We start from the raw sequence: 24,526 nt of genomic DNA, 5'->3' as shown, positions 1-24,526 counted from the left end.
CTCCACACATTATTTTGGGAAAGGGCTGAAGATTAACATTGCACCATGTGAAGATTCAGGAGTTAACAGTTGAGTAAGAGCTGGCCTCAGATCTTTAGTGTCCGCAAACTGTCAAGACTTAAGTTTCACTGCAGTCCCACTACCCTCCCAAACACACTGTGGGCTGCACACAGTGCTGTGAGCAGGCTGCCTGAAAGCAAAACACTTCAAGCCAAGTTCACTTTAAAACCAAGCCCTCTTACTTAATGTGAGACTTTGCACGCTCCTGTTTTGTTGCCCTGAAAATGCTCAAGGGACTTCCATGCTTATCCCATGTTTTCCCTTTGCATTTGAGCATTAGCAGGGAATGACCTTGTGGATTCCGTCAGCGAGTGGGGAATGGAGCAGTGTGACTTATCTGACCGAGCACCAACTAATCAGCACTGCTGTTTAGATAGGAAATAATGAGTGTTTGCCCTGCACTGCTCACAATCAGGCTGGAGAGCTTAAAAGAAATCATTAACGGCCTCTTTTGAATGCTGCAAGTGGCAACGAATAAATTCAGTCATAATCTGGGCATAAATTCGAGGCAAGTGCAGTCAGAAAGCAGGAAGAAAAAAAGAGACATTCATCAGCTTAATTATTTGTTGTGCGCTAATTGATGAGCGTCGCCCTGCAGCGGGCGAGCAGCCAGGGCTGGCACAGAGTGCCACCCAAGGAAGCAGGGACACGGGCAGGCAGTGTGGGGAGCAGGCGGCTGATGGCAGATCTGTGGCTGGGGCAGGGGACAGGGCCCTGCTGCTCACAGCTTGCCCTGTTTGTGACCCAGGAGCAGCTTTGAGATACAGGAAGGCCATTGCGGGCCAACCTCCAAGGGAGAGAAAGCTTCTGTTGTGTATCTGGAGGGGATAAAGTCTTCCGTGAAGGACAAAGCAAAATCCCATCTCCTTTTAATCTTCCTCCCCTCCTGACCCAGCACAGGTTGCCAGCTCCCTTCTGCCTGGCTGCTCTAGGAAGCTGCTTCTTGCTTTGTATCCTGCTGCAGATAAAAGAAGAAGCTATTTTCTGAAACATTACCTACGTGACACTGCCAGCGTGAGGGAAATAAATAACCTGGGCATAACTGGCTGTCTCTGGGCTCTTGGCCACCGGTGAGGATCTTGTGGGGTGTGCAGCATTGCTGGGAGAGGCTCTGGTTGCTTCCTCTGATTCATTTCAGGAAATCTTCTCTCCAGTAACTGTCTCCTCCACTTCTTTTCTTCCCTTTCCCTTTTATAAGTTTTCCCTAGACAGGACTGTCTAGAAATGCCTTACAGAAATCAGAATTTCTTTCTTTAGGCTCTGCTTATGTACTTTGTTCCAGACTGGGATGGCAGATTTGCCTGGTTGAAGGTCCTGCAGTCGGATCTCTGTAGATTTAAACACACTAAATTTACTTTTTTAAAATTCCCTCAACTTCAACCATTTGTAAGGTTGAACTTTCATCTGTCTTTCCTCTCTGCCTTTCCTTTTTGTCGCATGAGGGATAAACCTACAGCTCCCATGAGGAAAACCTGCCTCACTCAATTATCACTCAGGTTTTCCTTCAACTGCTTTGCCCCATAGCACTCGGTAAAAAAAGAGAAAAAATTGTCCTGTCCCTTCAGCCTCTTGACATTTCTGTCCAACACCTTGGAGAGGAAAACCAGCAAGTGCCTTGGCGGAAAACAAATGAGGACTTGTGGTAGATAGAGGGCTGTGTGGGATTCATCCAAAGCTTTGCTTATCTAAAAGATAGGCCAGTTATCAAAACCTCTTCAGAGACTTTATGGCCGAGAATTCGAGGCCTAAAGAAAGGAGCTTTGAACTGAGGGGCTGCTGCTGGCTCCAGCAGGGATTTCCAAAGCCTGGCCCTGTCTCCCTGGGAAGGGAGGGGAATGAGTCTGCGCTCCTACCCCTAAGCCAACAGAAATAGCCACTTCTTGGTATTTTGGAGAAATAAGCACCTTCTCCCAGCTCTCTGACTGCAACACAGACCTGTCTTAGGCAATCTCAGATCTTTCTCCATTGCCACAACATGTTTTTGAGGCAGTTTGGTGCCATTAGAAGCTTAAGTGACCACCCCAGCTGAGGAAATCCTGTTTATCCAGAAGAACTGATGCTCCTGCCACGATGCTGCTCCTAACTACTGGCCTGTCCCCAGCTGGGTGTGTTTGTCAGCTCTATAATTAGCCAGATAGAATGAATGGTGGGTGAGTAGGGAAGAAGGCAGGATACAATGCTGAGTGTTGCTTCATGCCTCTGGAAGCGGCTGAGCGCTCCAAGCACACGGGTTCTCCCCAAAGTGTGGGTGAACTCACTTCCCCACCAGCCCTCAGTCACGGGCTTAGTGGCTGTAGCTGTTTGCCATGTGAGAGGAGCGTTTCCAGTCAGGGTTGGTTGGGATGGGAACTTTATTTTTGGGGCTCAGAGCTTGGTTTCATAATCCTTCAGGGAGGCTTTCCAGGCGTCAATAAATTAAAAGCAGTGATGGTAGCAGCACATGTTGCCTATCCTGAGAGAACTGTTCTTGGCTTCAAGGGACGTGGGGCTTCCCACAACATACGGCGTTCCCAGGGGATGTGCTGGTGGAGGGTGTTTTCTTTGCTATCTGACCTCACTTCATTAGCAAGTGTTACAAAAAACAGTGAACAAACCTTCCCTGCTCCACCGCCAGCTATTTGGCCTCTGGGTGGTCTGGCTCCTATTAAATCTTTGGTGATTATTTAGACTAATTACATTCATGTTTGCACAATCAGTAGCACGAGAGTAGGAAGCACAGCTGATTGCTGAGCAACTGAGCTCCGTGCGGTTTGGCAAGCGGGGCTCCCTCGCTCTGCTCTGCTCCGCTCCGCGGGCAGGCAGGGATGGATGCGGGATCCGTGCGGGCTGGGCTTCCCTGGGAATCCCTGCTGGCTCTGGGCCATCCTGCTCCCACTGCTTCTGCTGAGGCAGCTCCCAGTTTGCACACGATGGAGAGAGCAGAGCATCTGTTGGGTTCGGCTGAGCTACGACTCACGGTTTCTTGATGAGTTGAGCAAGATGCGCTGCGGTTGCTGGTTTCACCGGGGGAAAGCTCAGTTTATGGTGGGGTACTTAATGAAAATTCAGGCTTTTAGAAGTGCATGCGCTGCATGGAGAGGAGGTTTCCTGCCAGCTTTGTCTTCCCAGGCCCTCTGGAGCAGTGCCCTAGGTGTGAACCCACATACCAGCGCTCAGAGCTAAAAGGGGGCTCGTTCTTGCTCTATCTCAAGCTGGTGACCTCTATGCTGAAAAACACTGGGAAGACCCTTCCAAGATGCTTTTTTATCTCTCAAGGGCCTTGTCAGGGAACAGAATAGTCTCTGGTGTTTGAGCTGGGAGGCTCTGGGGAGGCGCAGGGCTGTGACACTCAGCACAGGCTGCCACACTTATCTCCCAGGCCACACTGCCCGCCGAGGCTCTGCCTGCAGTGAGCCTGTCTGGGGGATTTCGCAAACACTTCAGGGCTGAAATCTAACAACAGCCTGTTTCCCAACACTCTGCAGCCCTCCTCCCCTGCTTCCCCCTCCCTGGGCCCAATCCTGCCGGTCCTGGTGCTGCTGTGAGCCAGCCCCAGGCTCGGGCAGAAGGCACAGCCAGGTCAGCCTGATACCAGACTCTGTGAGGGACAAACTTGCAGCCTTCGCAGAGCTGTTTTCCATCCCTCCCTCTACCTGTCTGCGATTTCTGCTGTCAACATTCCCACCAGTTCCCTACAGACTGGCCTTTCTCAGCAGGGATCAACCTTGGGATGTCACCAGCCTCTTCAGATAGGTGCATGTGGTGAGGAGTTATGACCTCTCACTCATTCCATGACCTGCATACCAGTTCTGCATTGTTGTCCCTGTTCCCACAGTTGGGAGTGCAGCATCCAGCACAAATCTAGCCCTGTTTCTAAGAGGCAGCTTGAGTTTATCCAAAGTCTCTTCACTCAGTGTGGGAGAGGATGCTCAGGGCTCCCATGCCTTGCAGTCTGAGGTCATGCACTGTGCAGCAATGGTGGTGAGTTGGTCGAGGTGTTTTGGATGCCCCATGAGTTACACCTGGGTGTCTGTGCCAGCCTCCTGCCCAACCTGTGAGCCCACACCTGGTGCCCTTGCTCCCCCAGGTTCAGAGCAGGATGTGTCATGTCCTGCACACTCCAGGTGGCAGGAGTGATGGATTGTGTCTCTTTTCTCTCGATGATGAATAGTCTGTGGTCCAGTGTGGTTGTGGTGTGACTCACATTCCCTAGAGCATTGTTGATCCAGTGCCATGACTGCTCTGGATCATCTCCAAGAGCTGTGTGTGTAGGTGTGTGGAGCTGTGTTCTTCACTTACGTCTTTTTCAATCTACTTTAGCTGCTCTGAGGATACAGTATCTTGCATTACCTTATCAAATGTCCAAGACAGGCCCTAATTTTAATTTTAGCTTTTTCTTCTCACCCTCCTAGACATTTTCTGGGTTTTCTACATGGGGAGATGGACATAGGTGAAATGCAGGGTTTGTTTTGAAGGAAGAAGAGCTGACTCCTTACTCCTGGCTCTACAATGGGTACAATGAAATCTGGAAATTTCAATGCAGGTCGTGTATCCTGGTAATGAGTTGGGCTTTCACAGACCTATTTAAAAAGAAAAGAGGTAGTTAATCTTGGAGTATGTATATCTGGGCTCCACACCTAAATGGGCTATCATTCAGTGAAAGGATCAGCATTTATTATTTCTAGCACATCCAGCAGCTCTATTTCATGGCTGTGCACTCCAGAGGCTGTCACTGTGTGAGCCCAAGGCAACAGACAGTTCTTCTTCTAAGGGCTTTCACAGTTTCCCTGAGCTGGGTACTTCACACAGTCCCAGCAGATTCTGTGTGTGGGTTAAATTCCCTAAATACCTATGGAAATCAGGTCCTTGGAGAACTCAAATGTGTATTTGTTGTAAATGTTGTTTAAACTGGAAAACCCTATATTACTGTTAAGTTTTTTGGAGAATTTTGTCCTGTCTAATGTGACTGTGACTGTGCTTATTACCCACAGAAATCTCTGCCTTTTCACATAATAGAAAGCTGATCTCTGGAGCTCACTGCCATAAGACAAAACAATTCATCTATCTGGACAATAGCACTGTAAAAATCAAATTGCATAAAAAGCCTCCATAAGGGACATAAAGTGAATAAGACTGATCTGATCAGGAAGAAACCCTTCTCCATCAGTCTACCCACTGCTGGGAACTGCTGCTGAGCCACAAAGCTGTCTGCTCTGGGGGCCACAGCTCTGCCTCAGAGAAAGCTTCTGCTCTTCTAGCCATGACCACCATTGGGAGACAATAAACAGCCAGACATTTCTTCTCTGGTTGCTCCATCTCCCCAGGAATTGGCTGTAATGCAGCAGCAATCCAGTTTTGTACGTGCACCTTTTCAGGTCGCCGCAGGGCTGAGCACATCCTGTGAGAAAGCAAAGAGGAAAACAAGGGATTCACGAGGAGAAATGGGAGGAGAGAATGAAGGAGGTAGAGCACTTCAGGCAATATCAAACTCATGCCAGTTTGGGTGTCTAAGGCTGCTGCTTCAGCAGAAAGTAGGTGAGGGGAATGTGAGCTGGTGGTTTGGAGACAGAGCCATGCATGGCTTTCTCTCCTGGCTCTGATGTCCCTGCAGGTGAAATGGGAGCATGTTTGGGATCTCCGTGCCTGCAGCACATCCTGCTTAAGCCTGGACAGCAGCAGAGACAAAGTGCAGTAGGCTGTCACTGCTAATTTCAGCCACTTTACTGGAATGCCTGAATTGGGTGTGTGGCTGACCTGTGTTCAGTGCAGAGTGTGGATCCATCTTCCCTGTCTCTCCTCTGAATGAAGGGGCTACTTAATCTCCTTTGTCAGATTGTTACAGGCAAACACAGGGAAGCCAGGCCAGGCAGAGGAAAAAGCTTGATCAAGACAAATGAAAGAATCAGGTTCCCAGGTCTTGCCTCCAACCAGTAGCTTCATTGTACATCAGGGAGGATTTTTTAAGTCAAAATCATTGCCAAATCCAGATTGAACTGAATGATTCAGGATAAAAAAAATGAAAATAGCGGAAAACTCCAGGCGTACTTAAATGTTTTGTTTGAGCATTTTCTAAGTGAAACAAGTTTTTGTTTCAAGACATAACTTTTGCTGTGAAATAGTCTTTTTATTTGTTTGTCTTGAAGGGAAAGGTCAAACCTGAAATGTAGCAGATAATCTAAACCAAAATGTTTCCTTCTACACCGAACAGAAAAAAAACCCCTTAATTTTTATTTTGCATGTATCTTTTCTTTTTCCTTTCCAGTATTTTAACTCAGTCATAAAACAACCCCTCCTCAGCCTCCTCCCCAAACCCCATTGTTTACAGACTTCTCTGTTTTCCTATCTAAGAATATTCATAACACTGTGACATGAGACAGTCCTGCTTGGGCTGGCTTCTGTTGGATCAAGTGACCCTTAAGCTCCTATTGTTTTCTGCAGTTTATAAAGTTATTCAGTTGCCAGTTATTTGGATTCATTAGCTTCTAACTTTTTGGACTCTTTCTTCTCTTTGCAATCTCCACATTTGTGCAATTGTAGATTCAGATTATTCACTGGTTATTTAGTTCCTAAGTCACCGAGGCCACGGCTTGATGGAGAGTCATCACCCTATTCCACCTGGAGGGTCAGGTCTTCTGTGAATGGAATTAAAAGCAAGGGGAGGAGGCTCTCTAAGCCCTGATTTGGTGATGAACGTTGGCTATTTAGTGTCTCTGTCAGCATGTCCCTGCCTCAGGCTACCCAGTTGTGAAATGAAGCTCCACACCCCTCCTTCCCAAATGGTGTGCGTCAGGAGAAAGGCATCCCGGAGAGGGACAGGTAGGGACTCGTTTGGAAGGTCTAGCTGGAGATGACAGCACAATGCTGGGTCCACATTCCTAGATGGGCTGTGGGTGATGCATGGGGAACAGGCAGACTCAGGCATTGTAGCCTGGAGAAAAGTGTTTGTGAGAGGGAGAGTGAACGTGTGGCAGCAGAGCCAGGGGGAGCAGACAGAGCCTGTGCAGCCCTCACTGGGAACATTGGAACAGGTTGTGGCACTGCCTTGGAAGGAGTGTAAAGGAGGGGAATGAGGTCATTTGTTCAGTCTGTGCAGATGGGAGAAATTCTTGGGAATTCACTTCAGGGCAAGTGAGACACTTGTCCCACTGCCTTTTCTGCAGGTAAATACGGTGATGCAAGAGGCCCAAATCAGCTTCCAGTGGGCAAACATCACAGTCTGTTGTTTCAGCTCCTTCCCACGCTTCTCCAGAGGGGTCACAGAGAGATGACAGATGGTGAATGCAGCAGTCTCCCACTGCATTCCTGTGCTGTGCCTCAGTGCCTGTTAGCTGCATCTCCTGACCTCAAGCACGAGAGGTGTTCCGAGAAGTCTCTGCTGGACTCCAGCTGCGCTGGTCTGTGTGACAGTGATTGGTTCTGCTCCTGAGGAGCTCAACCCAAGAACATTCTTGAAAACATTCTTAACTGAACCCAAGAACATAGTTAAGCGCTCAAATGGACTTAAATAAAGCAGCAGCACCCAAACCAGAGGCCCTTAGGAACCTCCATGCAGCACCCGCTCAGCACTAACACAAATCACTGTAAAAAATAAAATAGTGAAGATTGCAGCTGACCTCTGAAGATTTCACCCCAGAGATCTTTCTTTGTTCTCCAGGCTGCTGTAGGTGTGTTCCTTCCTTCATGCCTTTGTGTTTTTGGCTTGTTCCCCAGGTGACACCATTTCCTATGTCCTGTGACCTACAAGGAGAGTGTGCTTGCCGGGACCCCAACGCCCAAGAGCACAACCAGAAAGACCTCCGTGGCTTCAGTCTTGGGTAAAGCCAAGTGACGTGGAAAGGAGGACCACACTGCTCAAGGCAGGCTAGGAGAGACACCACATCCCTTTTGGTATCGTTTTTAACATTTAGCTGCTCAACTGGATGGCATTTCTGCACCAGGGACCCTTAGAATTCAACCAGTCTGCCTTTAATTTTTGTCCAAGGAGAACTCAAAGTAGGGGTTTATGTATTAATTATATCTTAAATAGTGATCATGAGAAAAAAAAAAAACCAACCAAGAGTCAAGTCAAGATGACGTTCATGTATCAAAACAGCATGTTATGCCCACCTAATTTGAACAGTTCATATCTAGATTCAAGGCAAGAAACAAACTATTTATGTACACATATTTATAGAAATAAGTAGACAAAGAGAGAGAGAGAGAGAGTGAGAGATTATGATCAACGCAAAAAACACTTTCCCCTCCCCAGCACTCACAACTCAGACCGTTGGTGGAAGAGGCTGAGCTCTTGGAGGACTCTAAGCTGAGCCTTTTCTGATGCTGAATGCCAAGGTATCGCATGCTCGGGGCACTGTGGTTGGGGTGGGATCTCCACAGGGCTGGGCCCCTTGGCAAGGGCCTTGCCAGGCACCCGGCCAGCTCGAGGTGTGGGATGCATCTGCTCCTCACAGGAACGCTACTTCCAGCCAGGCAGCTCAGCAGACTGCAGTGGCCTTTCTGTACAGCTCCTCCTTCTCCCCCTGCCCTCAAAGAGCCAACAAAAAGCCCCCTCTTGTAGCCTGCAGGGCTTCTGGGGTGTTTCTGTGTGGAGCTGGGCAGGTGGTCCATGGTGGAGTGAGGGAGTGGGGAGTCTAAGGGCTGGCATTGAGGAAGAACATGGGTAATTGCTTCTGAGGAGCACAGAGAGGGGAACTCGCACCCGCACTTGTCATTTGAGCATGTCTGCTGCTGCTACTCCTGCTGCTATGTCCCATACAAATAGTTTCCTTACTGTGTCAGGACAGGGTGAAAAACAACCCCATGCAACCAAACAGTCTGCCTTAAAGCTTACCTACAACCTGCCTTTCAAACCCTCTGGTCTCTTCCTCAGCACTGGGGCAAGAAAACAGGACACCAGCCAGCCAAAGGAATCTGCTTTCTGGTCTCCACCCTGCCAAGTGGCTCTCCAGCCTCCTCCACCCCACTCTTGGGGTGAGCTGATTCTGAAAACTGCTTCATGCTCCTGTTGTCCAGGGAGAGGGGAAGAGGAGGAGGAGACACCTGCCGTGAGGAAAGGCCCATAGGAGACAGTATTAGAATTTTGGCCATATTTGTCAGTATTAAGCTGCCAGGCCAGTGGGTCGGACATTTGAGATAGACCAAGAGTCTATAGCTGTTTGTAATCTTCCAGAAAGAAGGGCATTAGCTGCAGCAGACCTCACACTTCCCTGTCATCCTCCTGCTTCAGCAACATATGCCAGACCCTCAGTGATTCCCTTCCTTACAGGGTCATTACACTGAGTCACTGACATACCTAGGGAGGGCATCCAATGCTGCTGCTGCTGCTGCTGCAGCCCATCCCAGGGAAATCCCAGAGATCTTTCCAGCGTGGCTTGGGCATGTGCTCCAACTCCTGCTAAGAACACACATCCAAAAGAGCATCCCTCCCAGTGTTAGGTTTGTTTGTTCCTTGGAACTGTCATGACTTGCATAATCTACTGGGTAAAGAGAAAAAGATTTTTTTCTAACTCCTGCTTTAGGCACTGGAGCAAGGCAGAAGGGTAAGGGCAGGAGTCATTTATCTCATAGAGATGGAGGTAAAAATTATTTGGAGAACTAGAAATAAAAAAAAAAAAATCTAGAATAATAAGTGAGGGAAGCCAGGTTCTTGTCATCCACTGTTGGGGTTGTTTCTATTGGAATGAACCAGAGAAGAGTCTCAAGAACTGAAGTAGAGGCCTGGAGAGGGGATTGTCACTAAGAGGATTAGGAGCTCTCTGTTGTGAAGCTCCAGCTATCCCTAGAGAAGGCCTGGCTGTAGGAGCTGTGTGGATGGCTCTGCCCCCTCTGTGCAGGGGTGTCCTGGAAAGGGAGGTGCAGTGGGATCAGGGTTCCTGCCATGGAGTTAGATTGAGCATCCCCCAGCTTAGAGAGCAGTGGCATAAACTTCCACTTTTGCCCTTCACCTTCTAACTAATATGGGAAGTAAATAACTGCAAAAGTTGCTGCTTCCTTCTGGTCCTTTGCCCTCCCCTGTTTTGTTGGCAGTTTGTTCATGTGCCACCCAGCCTGTCAGAAGAGCTCACACCCTCAAAAGCCTGTCAGACTGACAGCACTTCATGTCCTCAATGCCTGAGGCATCTTGGCATGGTTTCCCCTGTCCATCCCACCCGGGTTTCACCCCAGCAGGGAGCCTCAGTTCAGCTCCTGGGTGCATGCTGAAAATGCCCTTCCCAGTGCAGAGCTCAGCATGGAGGAGATTCCCCATCTGCTTTTCCCACTTGGACAGTGCCCAGGAGAGACAGCTCTGTACAGACATTATTGCCACTTGCTGCTGTGGGCTCACAGGAGCTCAAGGGCAGCTGAGCCCCTCTGGCCAGCCAGGACCGGCCCTTGCTGAGCTGTAGACCTCAGCTCAAGGGAGAGAGGCTTCTCACCAGCACAGCCTCACTCCTCAGCTTCCCTCCTGTAGCCCTGGTGTGCCCCAACTCCATGTCCCACCAGCAGGATTTCCATGCTGCTATTTGATTTTTGTTTTTAAATACTATGTTGTCACTGTCCATCTCCTCCAGTAGGGCTGATGGGATCAGGAGTGGGAAAAAAGATCTGCTCTGAATGATGTTAAATCCAATGGTTTGTTGGGTTTTAGTTTTTTTCCATTGAGGCAAATCCCCTCTGCATTTTCAGGTGCTGCACCAAGCACCCAGATAGATGCCAGGAGGGGAGCCATGGGGAATGGACACATGCTCAGATCTTGTCCCCTGTGCTTCCAACCTTGGGCAAGGCCAGCTGGATCCTCACATCATCTACCACTGTATGGGCCTCAAATGGAGTCCTGGGAAAGACCCTCCCTGACTGTGGTGGGCAATGGGTGGAAGGTGAGAGGGACATCAACCCCCACCTCCACCCACTGAGCCAGCAGCATAGGACAACACCAAACCAGAAGCCTGGGGGAAGAGAAGAGGGTGCTGATGCTGGTGAAATTTAGCTGCTCATGAAATCCATTTCACATTAGTGCCAAGATCTTCTCTGTCATAGTAAGCCAGGGCTGCACCTTGTGTGGGGCCACCAGGCAGTGGGGGATGCCCATGGCCAGCAGGAGGGAAAGCTGGAGCAGAAAGCGGCGAATGGTGCACGGTGGGGTGGGAAACTCCAATCAGCTGCTACCCCTCTCCCTCCCCACCACCTTGCAGACAGGGCTGAGCTGGTGTCCTCCTGCTTTTCTTGCATCTTCCGCTGTCACCCCCCAGGCTGAGAAAGGAGGATGGCACCAGAGGATTCTTGGAATCGGGTTCCAGCTACCTCCCTTCCACTAGTTTCAGTTTCACTTGGTTGTAACTGTCGGTTTGTTTTAGGTTTTACCTGTGTCTAAGAGAAAAAAAAAAAAAAAAAGAAGAAAAAAAAAGGGAAAAAAAAAAAAGAGAGAGAGAGAGAAAAAAAAGAGAAAGCCCCATAGCCAACAAAAGTTTTTTGCTGCAAGTGATTCAAGTGGGGAAAAAAAAATAACGTGTGAGGCTTTACAGAGAGGAATAGGAGAGAAAAAAAGAAAACAACAAAATCCATAAAAAATGGAGAAAAGAAAAAGAAAAGAAAACCCGCATAATCCAAATCCAAGAAGAGCAAAGCCTAGTTTTGTGTGTTTGAAAGGAAAACACCGATTCTGCCAGCTGAGTAGAGAGCTATATACTAAGTGTAGATTTCCCTAGAAGTACCGTGAGGTTTTATAACATTGTCTGGTTTTGTTTTCCTCGTGTGTTGTGATAAGTCCAGGAACTAAGGCTAAGGGGTGATCCCCTGGTATATTGTTGTTTGTGGGGGGAGGGAGGGGGTGGAGTTTGTTATTTTTTTTTTTCCAGATTATTTTTTTAAGTGTGTATTTGTGCTTATTTTTACGTTATCCAACTGTACACACGCATTTAATCAGTATTTCACTGTGCTCTAATTACTGCACTCAGAAGCACTGCACAGTCTGAATCCCAGAGAGCTGAGAGAGACTGGGAGTGAAGGGGGAAGGAGAAAGCTGCTACCTGAGCAGACAGGTGATTCCTATTTTGGGGAAGCGGGGTGCTGACCCCCTCTTCCCACACTCCAGCCCATTGTGCCCATTCAAGGCTGAACTAGAAGTCAAAAAAGGGATGGGGTGAAGTCAGCCAAGGCTGGGATGCCCAAAGGGGTTTCAGAGTTGGAAGTCTGGCCTTTGAACTATTTGTGGATGCCATGGAAACTCCCAGCCTTTCAGCAGCATCTTGCCCAATCCCTGGAGGCCCCAGTGAGAGTTGATGGGCATGTTCATATCACTGGGAGAGGACCACATGCCTTGCAGAGATATGCTCTAGATATCTTTATGGTTGTGGGCCCCATTTTGGTCTCAGTGGTGCAGCAGAGCTGATCAGTTTTAGATTTTTTCCATGTTACCCCATCCTCTGGTGAAGGCCATCTCCCTGTTGAGGGTGCAGCAGCACTCCTGCCTCCAGATGACCTTATGTGCTGGGCATACTGAAGCCCCAAGAAGAGTCCCATTTCCCTGGAGGACCTTGACCACTGAGTTCAGTGGGAGCAGCGTGCAGAACATCAGCAGGAGCAGGTCCAGGTGGCCCAAGATGTATTTCCTTGGAGCTAAGGTCAATTTGGGCAATAGGGATTTAGTGTTGGGCTGTTCCTGCCACCTGGGGGGGTTCAAACCCCCCTGTTCCTTTTAGCAGGAGCAAAGCGAGGCTTAATGTTTTGTTTCTGTCTTCGTTTGGCAAACTGAGTTTTCCCCTTTTCACCGGAACTACACACCCAAGATTCATTGAGAGTGAGAATCACTTCCTCTGAGGCCACACTCAAGAGCTTGGGTTGGCTTCAGGTGTTGAGTGAGGAGTCTTGGTGCTACTTGTTGGTAGTTTTAGTCCTGTTGGGTCGAGATGCGGAGCTAACGAGTCCAAGTTGTCTTTGGTTCCCATTCTGGCTTAGTTTTTAGTCCTTTGTTTTTTCTTTCTTTTGGTGAGGCCACATTCAACCACCAAGTTTCCATCTTCTGAGTGCAAAGAACCAGGGCTTTAACAAAACATTTCACCAGCAATTCAAGAGGGAATTGGAACCATTGTGGAGTTTGCATTGTACGGCCTCTGTAATTACGTACCTGTCTGCAGATGAGAGGCTGAATTTTGCTCCCATCGAGTCAACACAGGTTTTTGTTGCTGTTGACTTCACTGGGAGCAGGATTGAGCCATACTATATATATAAATATATATATAAATATATATGTGATATATATATAATATTATATGTGTAATATTATATATATATCAGTGTAATATTTACAAATAAAACTGTGATCTCGTCTAGAGAAAAATGTATTCATATTACCAACTGCTCTTCCATATTTATGTATCATATTGTATCTTTTTATTATAATTATTATGATTATTATGGTTATTATTATTATTATTATTGTTATTATTATGGAATCTTTCTTGGCACCTTTTGGAAGCCACGTCAACCAATACTCCAATGAAGTGCTGAGGATCTATTTTCACAAGAATTCTACTGGTCTACTGTATAAAAGAGAAAAGAAAAAAAAAAAAAAAAGAAACAAGCAAAATACAGTTCAACCCTTAATTCTGTACCTCACGCCTGTACGTTTGCTGCTCCAATTTTGGGTTTTATTTTGCGTTCGTTTGTTTTTAACGGATCTAATTTAAGTCTCCAAGCAATATATAAAGATGTAAATAGTAAAGCTTATTTATTAAGATTGTCATCTTTTTTAATTTATATTTACACAATTGTTCATCTAATTTATTTTTTTTTCAATACAGTTTTTAACAGTCGTCCTTTTTTGGTTCATGATGTTTTTTAAATCATTTTCACAGAATTTCTTTAAACAGCTTTTTCTCTTTCTTTGAATAAGCAACAACTTCCTCTGGTCTTTCAAAAACAGGTCATGTTTCACTCAAAAAAAAAAAAGTTATGTCAGATTCATCAGAAATATTTTGCCATTGTTGATTCCTATACCCTAAAGTTCTATATTATATAAATATATAATACCTTGTATGCTTAAATATTTAACTGTGTGATTTTGTATATATCTTCATACACATGCTCACACACATATGAGGGTTAATGTCCCCAGATGTTGGGAGAACAGAGAATCAGAAACACAAACAATATAAGCTTGTATTAAAGAGTTCTGAACTGGACCCCTCGCTCTTGCCACGTCTCCTTTGCTTTCGGTCGAGCCAGTCCTGAGCAACGCCCATGGGGGTGCCCAGTGTGGGCACTGAGTGGCTGTGGGGTCCCACATCTGGGTGCACAGCTGCTCAGCATCCTGCTCCATCTCTGTGCTTTTGGGGCAGGGGGATGAAAACCGCTGTGTTTTGTTGGAGGGTGCAGAGGGTGGAGGGAGGCAGCGCTGGCCAGGGCCCTGTGAGGCCATTTCACCTCCAGTGGGTTTGGCTCTGCCAAGGGGGTTCAGGTACCCTTCTCTCCAGGCAGGCTGGTGGAGGTTTTGGTGTGAAAGAGCCTGAAAATATCCATATTGTCCATATTCTTGTTAGCTCCTTCATCACATGCAGAACATGTTCATCAATAAAACCACTCCCAGTGGGAGCCTGCCTTGGCTCAGGGGTATTACCTAGAAGGGAAGCAAGGCTGAAAGCAAGTTTTGTGCAGCCAGAGAGCTGATGTACAGAGCCTTTGGACACATGAAAAAACAGACAAATAAAGATAAATCAGTCTCCAGTGTTCTAGAGAGAGCCAGGGTTGCAGTCTCACAGAATCACAAGGTTGGAAGAGACCTTCAAGATCATCGAGTCCAACCCGTTCCCTGACACCTCTGGTCCCCACCAAACCAAGGCCTTGTGAGGTGTGCACCAATAATTTGTGTGTCATCAGGACAATATACTGAGGGATGAGAATAAATAATTTTTTTTTTCTGAGAATAAATATTTTTTTCCCTTTATTCTGGCATAAATAATTCAGTAAAAAAAAAAAAAAAAAAAAGTTGTGCATTTTACCTGTGAAAAACCACTGCAACATATTGAGCAGGGAGAGACAGAAATCTCATGAGCAAGAATGCATTGTGTTTTCTATACCATCCTTGTCTTTGGTCAATGCATTATTAATGGAGTATAAGTGCGTCACACACAGCCCTATCAATAGCACATGCTGTAGATAAAAAGGCTCAGGAATGAAGGATTAAAGGGGCTATGTCTATAGCAATGCACAAATCAATTGGCTGTGTGTTGAGCTATCTATTAGGGATTAATAAAGACCTGAAGGTGGGAGCAGCCATGAAGGCAGGGAGCAGCAGGCAGCTCGCCCCTGCTGGGCTCTGCTCAGCTCCACTCCTCCTGCACGTGCAAAACCACCCCAGGATCAATTGGAATGCACAGTCAGAACAACATTTTCTATGCCCAGGTTATGTGTTTTGTCTGGAGATCAATCACTAAAGGAATCTGGTTAAATTGCTCTGAATTCATGTGGCAAAATCCTCTCCCAGCTCAAATGCTTCTCAGACAGGCATGTCATCGGTGACTGGCAATCTCAGAATGGCTTGGGTTGGAAGGGACCTTAAAGATCATCCTGAAATGGGAAAATGAAGCTGTTAGCAGCAGAAAAAATTCATGTCAAAAAGACACGGAGGCTTAAAAAACTTCCGTAGGAGGACTGGAATATAAAGAAAACTACTCACAAGTATGAAACAAACAAACAAACAAACCAACAAAACTCCTTTCCATGTAAACAAGGACATCTGAAAATCAAATTAATGTTCAGGCTGGCAGGTTTGTGCCCATGGGTTCACTTGCTTGCACACATACAGACACACAAACCCAGCAAACCTTTTCTGGTCCTGCACTACCTTTTCCTGGATTTGTTTATTCCACCTCCTCAGTTTTTCAGTTTCTAAGGCACACACATCTGTAAGGTGAAGAAAAGTGAGTGGATCTGGGGCCGAAATTCTGCTTTTTGCTGCTCATTAGCTGCCACAACACTGCGATGGCCCCAGATTCTTGCCTCTGCCCTGAATTGGAGTAACAGCTGCCTACATCATGCAAGTCAACAACTGGCCTAAGTTCTCTGATAGAATGCAGCCAAAGGGCCAGGGTCTTCATTTTTTTTAAGTACAAGTGAGGCAATACTGTGTCAAAATAGTTTTAAAGGTCTTGACAATCTTTTGGCTGACTTCTCTCAGGCCTGGGGAGGGTTGTTAGGGGTTAAAAACAATTTCCATTATTTTTTTTTTTTCAGATAAAAGGTTATTCACAACTTTTTGATCATTTTGCTTATGATGAACGAAGAACTAATCCAAAGAGCAACATCATCCCATGTAGCCACCCTCCTTGTCTTGCTTTTAAGATGTTATCTGCCAGTGTTTTTATTTAAAAATTACTTCCCCAGTTATGTTTTTTAAAGAAACATAAGAGCCCCATACCTAAGATCACTGCTGCTCTCCTTTATCCTCATCCAGCCTAGAGGGATGAACCAACTTATGCTTCAAGTCCATTGGCAATTTTGATGAAAGAGTTGAGATATGGGGATGGTTCTGGGTGAATGCCAAAATCCACCTATGTCTTTGGGCACTCACCTCGTAGCACAGACCTGTTCTTTTCCACACACCACCCTAATAACATGGATTTTCCTAAGCCCTGTGCTGCTGTGTTTCCATAAGGCTCCATGTCACAGTATCTGCTAAACAGGCTTGGAGAGATGGGAGGGTGGGCAGGTGCAGGGAAGGGAATGGGAATTCTTTTTATCGCACTCTTTATTACTACTGCAATGCTCAAATTTCCACCCAAGCACTTAAAGCCCCCCAGCCCTCATGGCACAACAGGAAATGTCCGAGCTGAAGCACGTCACAGCGGTTCAAGCCAACCCTTGGAGCCCTGGCAGCTCCTGGTGCCCAGCCCCAAGAGTCTGTTGGCAGATTTTTGTGCCCCCCAGCCCCAGCCAAGGGCTGTGAGGGGCACTGGCAAGGCCAGAGCTGCCCAGGGCATGGCACCCCACCGTGGTGGCACTGTGAGCCATGGACCTGGTTTAACATCATGACCACCAACACTCTGGGAGGCAGGCAGGCTTAGGAAAATAAACCAGAAGCCTTTTCCTTTGTGTCCCACAGTGCACAATTCATGCCATGATGCTCAGCTTCTGGACAGCTAATCCTGCCCCTGGCCCAGCAGGTACAACGTGTGGTTTACATCCTCCCAGGGAAACAAGGCGTGAGTTTTGAGGCTACTGAGTCATCTGTGGCACCACAGGGCACTGCCATGGCTGGGTATTGGTGCCACTGCAAGGCTTTGTCCCGCAGGAACCCCCTGGGATGATGAGAACCTGGGCTGCCCACACAGCACAGCCACTGGCACACCCTTGGCTCCTTCCCCAGCCTCAGCAGAGTCCCATTCAACCAAGGAAAAGATTTTTATTTTATTTAACTTTTTTAAAGAAAGAAAAGAGGAAAAGCAGAAACCAAAAAAATAAATAAAGAAGCAAACGCAGCACTTGACTCCAGAGGCCTGTGCCGTGGGAAGAAGCTGTCCCAAAGTGGTATGTCATCAGCAGCACAGAAACCCAAACAATCAGCCCCTCTGTGTGCCCTGCCAGCTGCAGCCTGGCCGGGACCAGGGGGGAACAATGGCCGTGGGGACAATGGGGATTGTTCAGGCTCCTCCCGAGGGAGCAGCCCCACGCAGCCCTGGGAGGGACCTGCAGCTGTCACCAGCTCCCAGCTGCCAGACACGGGGCAGATCTGGGGTGCCCTCCACAAGGGTGTGAGCCCTCTGGGACTCTCACAGGATGCTGGAAGTGGCAGTGAATGCTTGTTAAGGGTTTCTCTGCAGGGAAACCCTCTCCCCGTGCTGAGCTGGGGTGCATGGGTGGGGGAAGCAGGGCCAGGCTGTGCAGGATGCACCCATGGCTGCTCCATCAATGCTGTTACCTGCACATACACTCACTGCAAAGACACATGGAGAAGGTTTCTCCTCTTGACCTTAACTCATCCTAAAGCTGATGACTCTGTCCATTGAAGCCAAGTTACCTTTCCCAGCAATGCCATTAGGGAAATAATTTCAGGGTATTTTATTTAAATATTTCAGGATATTTATTTCCCCCATTAGGGAAATAAATTCAGGGTAATAAATAAACTGGGTAGTTCATCTATTAAACATGGAGGATGGCATCTTTCTGCCCCTCTCTCCATTTGCTTTTCATGCTTCATCCACCCTTTGGTGCTCTCCCCCACCCAGGACAGCATCACCCCTGGTCTGCCAAAGCCCAGGCACAGCAAAATCAGGGTATTGGATGGCAAAAACAACCAGCTTTGCCATCCAGGGCAGCAGCAATTTGCTTTGGAGCTGGGGTCCCTTTTCCCTGAGGGAGTTAGAGGAGTGGCAGGGGTCTGTGTGTGCGTGTGTGTACACTATAAAGCAAAGGTCCATCTGTCAGCATTGCTGGGCTATGACTACAAGTGTTTATCTTGAAAGCCAGAGGGTTACATTCTCCAAAGTTTCAAGGGAGAAAATACAGACCCTTCCTTTGAGCTGTGTGCTGGAGGATGTGTAACCTCGCCGAATTCCTCCGTTTTGTTTGGCTTGGGTGCACTGTGCCAGGTAGCATCACTGCCCAGAGGCTCTGCTGGCTTTGATCTGGGAGCTAGGTGTGCTTCACAACAGGTTAATGGCCATCAAACCCTGCAGCCCAGAGTCTAGACTCTTCCACCTGCTCTGTACACATTAACACAGGCTCACACACAACTCGCTCTGTGCATGTACCCGTACGAGCAGCCAGTCTCACCACGGATGCAAAGCAAAGCTGCTCAGCAGCCTTCCAAAACAAGCAAACTGAGCCTCTGCAATGGACACAGCTGCACTGTGGATCCAGGGGACAACCAGCCTGTGCTCCTGCTCTATTCCCAGTCAGGGCTACTGGAGATGAAGGTCTCCTTTCCATCAGCATCTGCAACAAAACATCCCTGTGCTGCAGCTCTGTCCTTTCCCCAGAGCTCTGTGAGGGATGCACATCTCAGGTGCAAACAACACCACTCTGGGGGAGCTTGTGGTGTCAGAGAGGAGAAAAACATGCTGAGGGGCAGCCAGCCAGCCAGCTGCCTTGTATTCTGGCTGGCATCTCCTGTTCCTAACACCTAGCACCACACTCACAATGGAGAGGGATCCCAGGGGCAGCGTTATCCCTGTCACACCTCCAGCCCAGTCACTCACAGAAAACACAGGCAATTTGTCCCTCAGGTTGGACAACACTGCCTGCAGCAAGGCCACAGAGCTGCTCCCCATCACGGGGCTTCCAAGAGAAATGAATCATCCCCGAGCCAAGCAAACAAAAACAAAATAAACCCCTGTGTTTATAAAGTACAGGGGAACGGCACAGCTGCGGGCCAGAGCCTTGAGAAAACAAGACAGCTCCAAAGCACCTGGAGCTGCACCCGGTAAGCAGCAGGGACAGGATGGACCAGCCAAGCTCCCTGTGGCTGCTGCTGGCCCTGGCAGCCTTGGCCTGAGCTGTGTCCTGCCAAGTGTGCAGGGGACCTGTCCTGCAGGCAGCAGAGGCAGCTCCAGCCTGACCATCCCCTGACATATATTCATGCCATTCTCTCAGGAATGTCACTGGCCACCAGAGAGGAGAGATCAGTGCCTGCACCTCCATTGGCCTTGGTGAGGAAGCTGCAAAATGTGATATCATTTCCCCTCAGTCTCCTCTAGGCTAAACAAACTTGACCACAGCCTCTACTTGTATGGCTTTCACCCTTCCTCACCATCTTTGTGGCCCCTGCTTTGGACATTCTGCAATGCCTTTATATCTTTCTTATACCATGGCACTCAAAACTGCACATCAGTCCCAGTCACTCTGCATCAGTGGCTCCAAAGGGAGATTTGGGGGTTTTTCACCCAAAGTGCACACCCTGTGTCCTGGCAGCACATAAAATGGCCAGCTTGGTCTGACACCACTCTGGGCACTGCCCAGGCACCCCCACATTGGCATTCCAAGGCTTTTGCTGTTTGTTGTTGCAGCTCCAACCAGGAAAACCAAACTCTTCATTTGACTGCAACAAATCACGATCATCTCCTTCACCCCACAACCAAACTCCAAGGCCACCACTCACCCCCAAAGGGCAAAGGGATGGTGAAGAGGCAGCAGCAGTGCTGGGCACTCAGATTTTTACACATGGTGGTGCCATGATCCTCCCTTGGTCTTTGTTTTTGGTGTGGTACGACTGTCAGTGACACACAGGCCTTAGCCCAGAGCCCTCAGTGTCATCGTCTTCCCTCTGTCCATCAAAAAAGGAATTTAGCTTAAAAATTAAGACCTCAGGCAACCTGCAATGCTTTGGAGCTTGTCTTACAGGATGTAATGTCACAGCAAAGTTTTCTGTGAACTTCAGCAGATTTTGAGCAGGTGCTGGAGTCCTTCCCAAAGCAGATGAATGTAGCTCAAATGAAGAGACATAACCAAAGAGGGAAAAAAAAAAAAAAAAAAGAGAAGTTCAGAAGCAACAATCAGAATTATTTGACTGGGTGCAAATCAGGCAAATAGGTTTAGCTCAAGAAGAAAAAGGTCTCTGTCTGAACCTTGTTGACATCAAATTCTGCACTGTTGTTTGGTTTGAAAACATTTTTGCTTTGAAACTCACCTCCTGTTTGTTGGATTTGATGTTAAAGGGTTAAATAACCTGAAAAACTAAACAAAACTATTTGCTTTGGGCTGACTAAACTGATTAATTCAACCCACACTCCTCTCTCTTACCTCTCCAGGTTCGTTGTTCTGCTTTAAGAAGGAAAAAGCAATAGCTTTGAGCTGATCTGATTTTTGTATTTTTTCCCCTCTCACCCTCCCGCACTTTTTGGTTTGGCTACCAGGCTGAGAAATCCATTACCCACAGGGAGCCCAGGCCAGCCTAACCCACATCTGACAGTAAAACAAACCAGATTCTCCATGTCTTTTTAGCCCCTGGCTTTCTTCTTGGGCTTTCCCACACACTTCCAGCTCCCACTGGGACCAGTGACTACGCTGGGTGTTGAGGAGGGGAGGACCCTGTAAGAAAAGCTGCACGTTTCCCTCTTTCCCTCCTTTTTGTGCATCCATCTTGAGCTCCCTCACCTCAGCCACATCCCAGGAGCGCCACACCAGAACTGAATCCCCATGGATGCCCAAGCAGAGGCGACACCACATCAGGAAGAAACACCAGTGAGGCAGCGAAGGTGGACTCGATATGAATCTTTAATGCACAGAACAAGCTGCCGGGAGCCTTTCCAACAAAGGCTGCACACGGAGCCACCCCGTCCACCCGGAGTGCTACAAAAGCCCAGCTTGCCTGCAGCGTCCCGGGCACCTGCCTGGCTCCCTGCCCCGGGACCCTCGCTGGTGTCACCCGCGCCACCTCCTCGGGCGTCCTTGGCCACCACGGCACCGGGGCCCCACGGCTGCTGCCCGCTGGCAGGGCAGGCAGGGCAGGCAGGGCAGGGAGGGGATCACCCTGCACCCATCAGCTCCCCTCTGCCTGGCCCTGGCCTCGAGTGGGTATCTCCTCCTCCCAGGGTTTTGGAGCGTGTAGTCCAGGAAATTCAGTAAGAAAAGATTAAAAAGGAGAGGCTTTTTTATGCTGAGTCAAATTAGGTGATTTCTTTTTTTTTTTTTTTTTTTTTTTTTCTTTTCGCTCTTGAAAAATTAAAAAAAAAAAAAAAAAGTCCAACTTGCTCATTTCTTGTTTCTCTGCTGTCTGTGTGAGAAAAAGTCCTGTTTGGCCTCGCTGTCCCCTTCATCACCCGACCCCAAACCCCACCAGCCACTCAGCACATCACAAGTCCTCGACTCCTCGGAGTCCCTTTGCCTCCCACAGCTCCAGGCCCCGCTCCTTCCCTCACCGCCCCTTGGACTCCCCGTAGGTGTTGCGCAGCATGGAGACCATCTTCTCCTCGCAGGTGACTTTGGTGTCCCTCAGGATGCTGTACCAGACCACGCCGGGCGGCCGCACCTCCTCGCTGCGGCAGAACAGGTAGGGCATGGTCTCGGTGCGGCTCTGGATGTAGGCGCTGCGCAGCAGCGTCGAGCAGTGGCTGCTCACCTTCTCCAGCCTCCTCAGGATCAGGTGAGCCTTCCTGCAGGGGACAGAGATGGGAACAGGGCAGGGCAGGCAAGGAACACGGGAGAACAGGAGTCAGGATTTCTGCATTCTGCCACTGGCTCTGTCTTGTGGCAAGAATGGACAAGACCCATTGCCTAAGATGTTGTCTTTCCTGATCCAAGTGGAGAGAAGCCCTGTTTTTCCCAAAGTTCTGGGTATATCTACCATTTCACAGCATCAAGAACTCAGGTTTGACACACTGGAGCAGCTTGTGTGCCCTGGGGACACTCTGCCCAGCTAAATTGTCACCACCACCATATGATCCTGGCCAGCTCCAGCACAAGTGCTGGCCCCATCTGGCATCCTGGTGGGACCCCCAGCACCTTCCTGTCCCTGTGACAGTGTTCATAGGGGCCTGAGGATGAGGGAAGAGATGAGGATTTGACTCCATGTTTCAGAAGGCTTGATTTATTATTTTATAATATATATTACATTAAAACTATACTAAAAGAATAGAAGAAAGGATTTCATCAGAAGGCTAGCTAAGAATAAAAAAAGAAGAAATGATAACAAAGGCTTGTGTCTCGGACAGAGAGTCCGAGCCAGCTGACTGTGATTGGCCATTAATTACAAACAACCAACATGGACCAATCCCAGATGCACCTGTTGCATTCCACAGCAGCAGATAATCATAGTTTACATTTTGTACCTGAGGCCTCTCAGCTTCTCAGGAGGAAAAATCCTAAGGAAAGGATTTTTCATAAAAGATGTCTGTGACATGCCCCTGACTGACCAGCACAGCCCTCTCTTTCCTGATTTCCCAAGTCTGCAGGAGGTAAACAGCCCAAAAGGACTGACACTGGAAGAGTGAGGAAAAAAAAGCACAACACATTAAGACAAAACAAAATAAACCCGTAAGAAACCAAGAATCCCCTTGTGGGAGTCTGCAAAGTGCTAAATCAAACAAAGGGAGGGAAGAGGGTTTACTTCGGTGGTCTGAAAGTTTCAAGATCACAGATTATTTCCTCTCCCTCTGGTGCCACAGGAAATCTCTGGATTCAGGAGTTGGGGATTTCACAGTTCCTGCAGGAATGTAAATTCCCGATAATGATATGTCAGGGGCAGCACTCTCAGTCAGCAAGGCATAAACATGGGGATTATTTGATTATGAAAGCTGAGTGGTGTTGCAGCTCAGGCTATGAGCTGCTCCCAGCCCAGGGGGAGCGTTGGGAGCCTGATGTCTGGAGATGGGACACCAGGGAAGGGCTGGTCAGGGTCACCTCAATGCCACCACAGAGGGCAGAGACGGTGGCAGGAGACAAGAGGGCATCCTGGCACCCCCAGCCAGATCAGACTCTCCATCCAGAGTGGGAACAATGCATCAAAGGCTGCAGGAAACCACTGCTCCTCCAGGGCTGCACACAGAAAACTGTCCCACTCCTCCCCAGGGTGATGTGCTCTGGGTCAGCTTTGAGGGCAAAGGAAGAACAAAGGAAGTTGGGCCTGCCTGGACAACATTCCCTGGTATCCATTTATGGATTTTATCCACGAAGACACAAGGCAAAGAATAAAAATAAAAATTAAGATAAATAATAAAAATAAAAATAAATTAATTAAAAATAAAAGTAAAAAATTATGATAATAAAAACTTGAGGGCAATTTGAGCCTTGTTAGCTACACACATCTGTAATAATGATGTCATGGGCTGAGCTCTGTCACAACACCTCTACTCACGTTACTCTCTCCATAGCAGCCACCTGACCTTCTACAGCATCTGGTGCTCCCACCACACACCAAGAGCTGACACTATGCCAGGAACAGGTCCTGTGCTGCTGGATGTGTGCCCCTTGGAGCCACAAATTCCATGATGGCATTAGGTGCTTTTGGTGAAGGCTGATTGATTCAAGCTCAGCTCAGCAGCAAAGCAAACTCTGTAGTGATTGTCCCTACAGCTGCCAAACTTCAGCAAATCAGTCACTGCCATCACCTCTGCCACTTCCTGCTGGGATCAACCTGCCTGGATGAATTTCTTCTGACCTGTTCCTAGAGTCAGGAGTCACGATCCTTCCCGTGCTCCCCATCCTCATGCTGGGAAATTTTCTCAACATCTGAACTGGTTCTCCCTTTCAGGGAAGGCTGAACAAGCACAGGACCCACATCACCTCTGGGATGGACTTTTATGTCAGCTGGCCATGCCCAGAAAATCACTCAGCCAGAGCACCCTCACAGAGGAAAAATCTCATCTCTCTAAGACCACAACTCCATAATCACCCTGATTTATCCCAAAGCTGCTCTACTACCAAATTGGGGTGCTGGCCCTTCCCCAGCCCTTTAGCTTGTTCTTGGGCTGGTGTCCATGGACCTGAATGCTGTGCCAACACAGGGAAATTGCTTATTCAAAGATCAAACAAGCAATCATTGGGTATTCCCCCCAAACTGGTTACTATTCCAGCTCAC

The 24,526-nt window shown here is 48.1% G+C and overlaps 2 protein-coding genes across 2 annotated transcripts in view; one reads left to right on the top strand and one right to left on the bottom strand.

Moving 5' to 3' along the window:
* Positions 1-7,857, top strand: part of PAPPA (pappalysin 1) — a 175,153-nt gene extending 167,296 nt beyond the window's left edge. Inside the window, exon 22 of the mRNA XM_058818339.1 lies at positions 7,750-7,857. Coding sequence (XP_058674322.1) covers positions 7,750-7,857 — 108 coding nt within the window. The remainder of the gene's footprint in view (positions 1-7,749) is intronic.
* A 14,000-nt stretch (positions 7,858-21,857) lies between these two features.
* The window catches only part of ASTN2 (astrotactin 2), a 358,985-nt gene continuing 356,316 nt past the window's right edge, over positions 21,858-24,526 (bottom strand). Inside the window, exon 23 of the mRNA XM_058818098.1 lies at positions 21,858-22,103. Within this exon, the coding sequence (XP_058674081.1) occupies positions 21,866-22,103 (238 nt within the window). The 3' untranslated portion in view covers positions 21,858-21,865. The remainder of the gene's footprint in view (positions 22,104-24,526) is intronic.

The sequence above is a fragment of the Ammospiza caudacuta genome, chromosome 21 (assembly GCF_027887145.1).
Source record: "Ammospiza caudacuta isolate bAmmCau1 chromosome 21, bAmmCau1.pri, whole genome shotgun sequence".
Lineage (NCBI taxonomy): Eukaryota > Metazoa > Chordata > Aves > Passeriformes > Passerellidae > Ammospiza > Ammospiza caudacuta.
Note: the sequence above shows the minus strand (reverse complement) of the source record. Positions and strands in the feature narration are given on the sequence as shown.